Source organism: Stegastes partitus, unplaced genomic scaffold, assembly GCF_000690725.1.
Source record: "Stegastes partitus isolate 25-593 unplaced genomic scaffold, Stegastes_partitus-1.0.2 Scaffold1886, whole genome shotgun sequence".
In the NCBI taxonomy this organism is placed as follows: domain Eukaryota; kingdom Metazoa; phylum Chordata; class Actinopteri; family Pomacentridae; genus Stegastes; species Stegastes partitus.
In genome coordinates, this window is record NW_007579617.1 from 98,124 (window position 1) to 99,044 (window position 921).

At 50.3% G+C, this 921-nt stretch overlaps 1 protein-coding gene across 1 annotated transcript in view; it reads left to right on the forward strand.

Annotated features, from left to right (window-relative positions):
- LOC103373023 (receptor-type tyrosine-protein phosphatase mu-like) overlaps nucleotides 1–921 on the forward strand; it is a gene marked incomplete at its 5' end in the record, with an annotated part of 108,638 nt that overhangs the window by 95,514 nt on the left and 12,203 nt on the right. Inside the window, one exon of the mRNA XM_008302820.1 lies at nucleotides 449–485. Coding sequence (XP_008301042.1) covers nucleotides 449–485 — 37 coding nt within the window. The remainder of the gene's footprint in view (nucleotides 1–448; nucleotides 486–921) is intronic.

Consider the following 921-nt stretch of genomic DNA (forward strand, 5'->3'; position numbering starts at 1 on the left):
AGAACCCAGATGTGTTCTTCCTCCTAAATGTCATGTGTCTATCTGCTGTACTGATGAAGTTCTGAGGCTCAGAAATGATGGAAAAAGTCCATTAAAGTGATCAATCTGGACCCTCCTCTGTGGACTTCAAGGACCTGGACCTCTGGAACATTCACAGTATGAAGGTAGAACTCTGGTCAGTAGATGAAGGTGCTGCAGGTACAGAACCAGATGGTTCATGTGGAAAAGACAGAGATATTTGAGGTTTAAGATCTGAGATCTTACAGTAAATAACAGACTTTGGTTTGTCTCCATGTGCTTACATGGAGACACCCAGCAGGGGGCGCTGCTGTGTAGAGGCCCTGAATCCGTTCAGATAGACACTTTTTCCTGAGATGTGAACTTGAATCAGCCTTGCTGAGTGTGCTCCTGCTGTGGTTCTCTGATTTCCTCTCATGTCTCCTCCCAGGGCTACCACCGGCCGAACCACTACATCGCCACGCAGGGTGAGAACTTCCCACATCCCAAAGACATTTGATTGTCCCGCAGTTCACAGCAGAAGCTTTAGGCTAAGCTGCACCAGAGGTTTCCTGTCAGAGCAGGTGCAGTCTTTCCACAGCTGTTCCAGAATCGCCTCTTCTCAGAGTCTCACATGTAAACTCACATACATGAAACACGTATGTTCAGACTTGGACCGATGTCCATCAGAACAAACCTGCAGAAACCCACTCAGGAAGGGGACAGTTCCGAACTCCACAGAGAGTCGGTCTGCTGTTAGGTTCCATCCTGCTGCTTTATGGGCCCCTGACCCTGACCACAACCCAGACCGTGACCCATACCCTGACCCTGACCCAGACACTGACCCATACCCTGACCCTGACCCAGACCCAGACCCATACCCTGACCATAATCCATGCCCTGACCCTGACCCTGACCCTGACC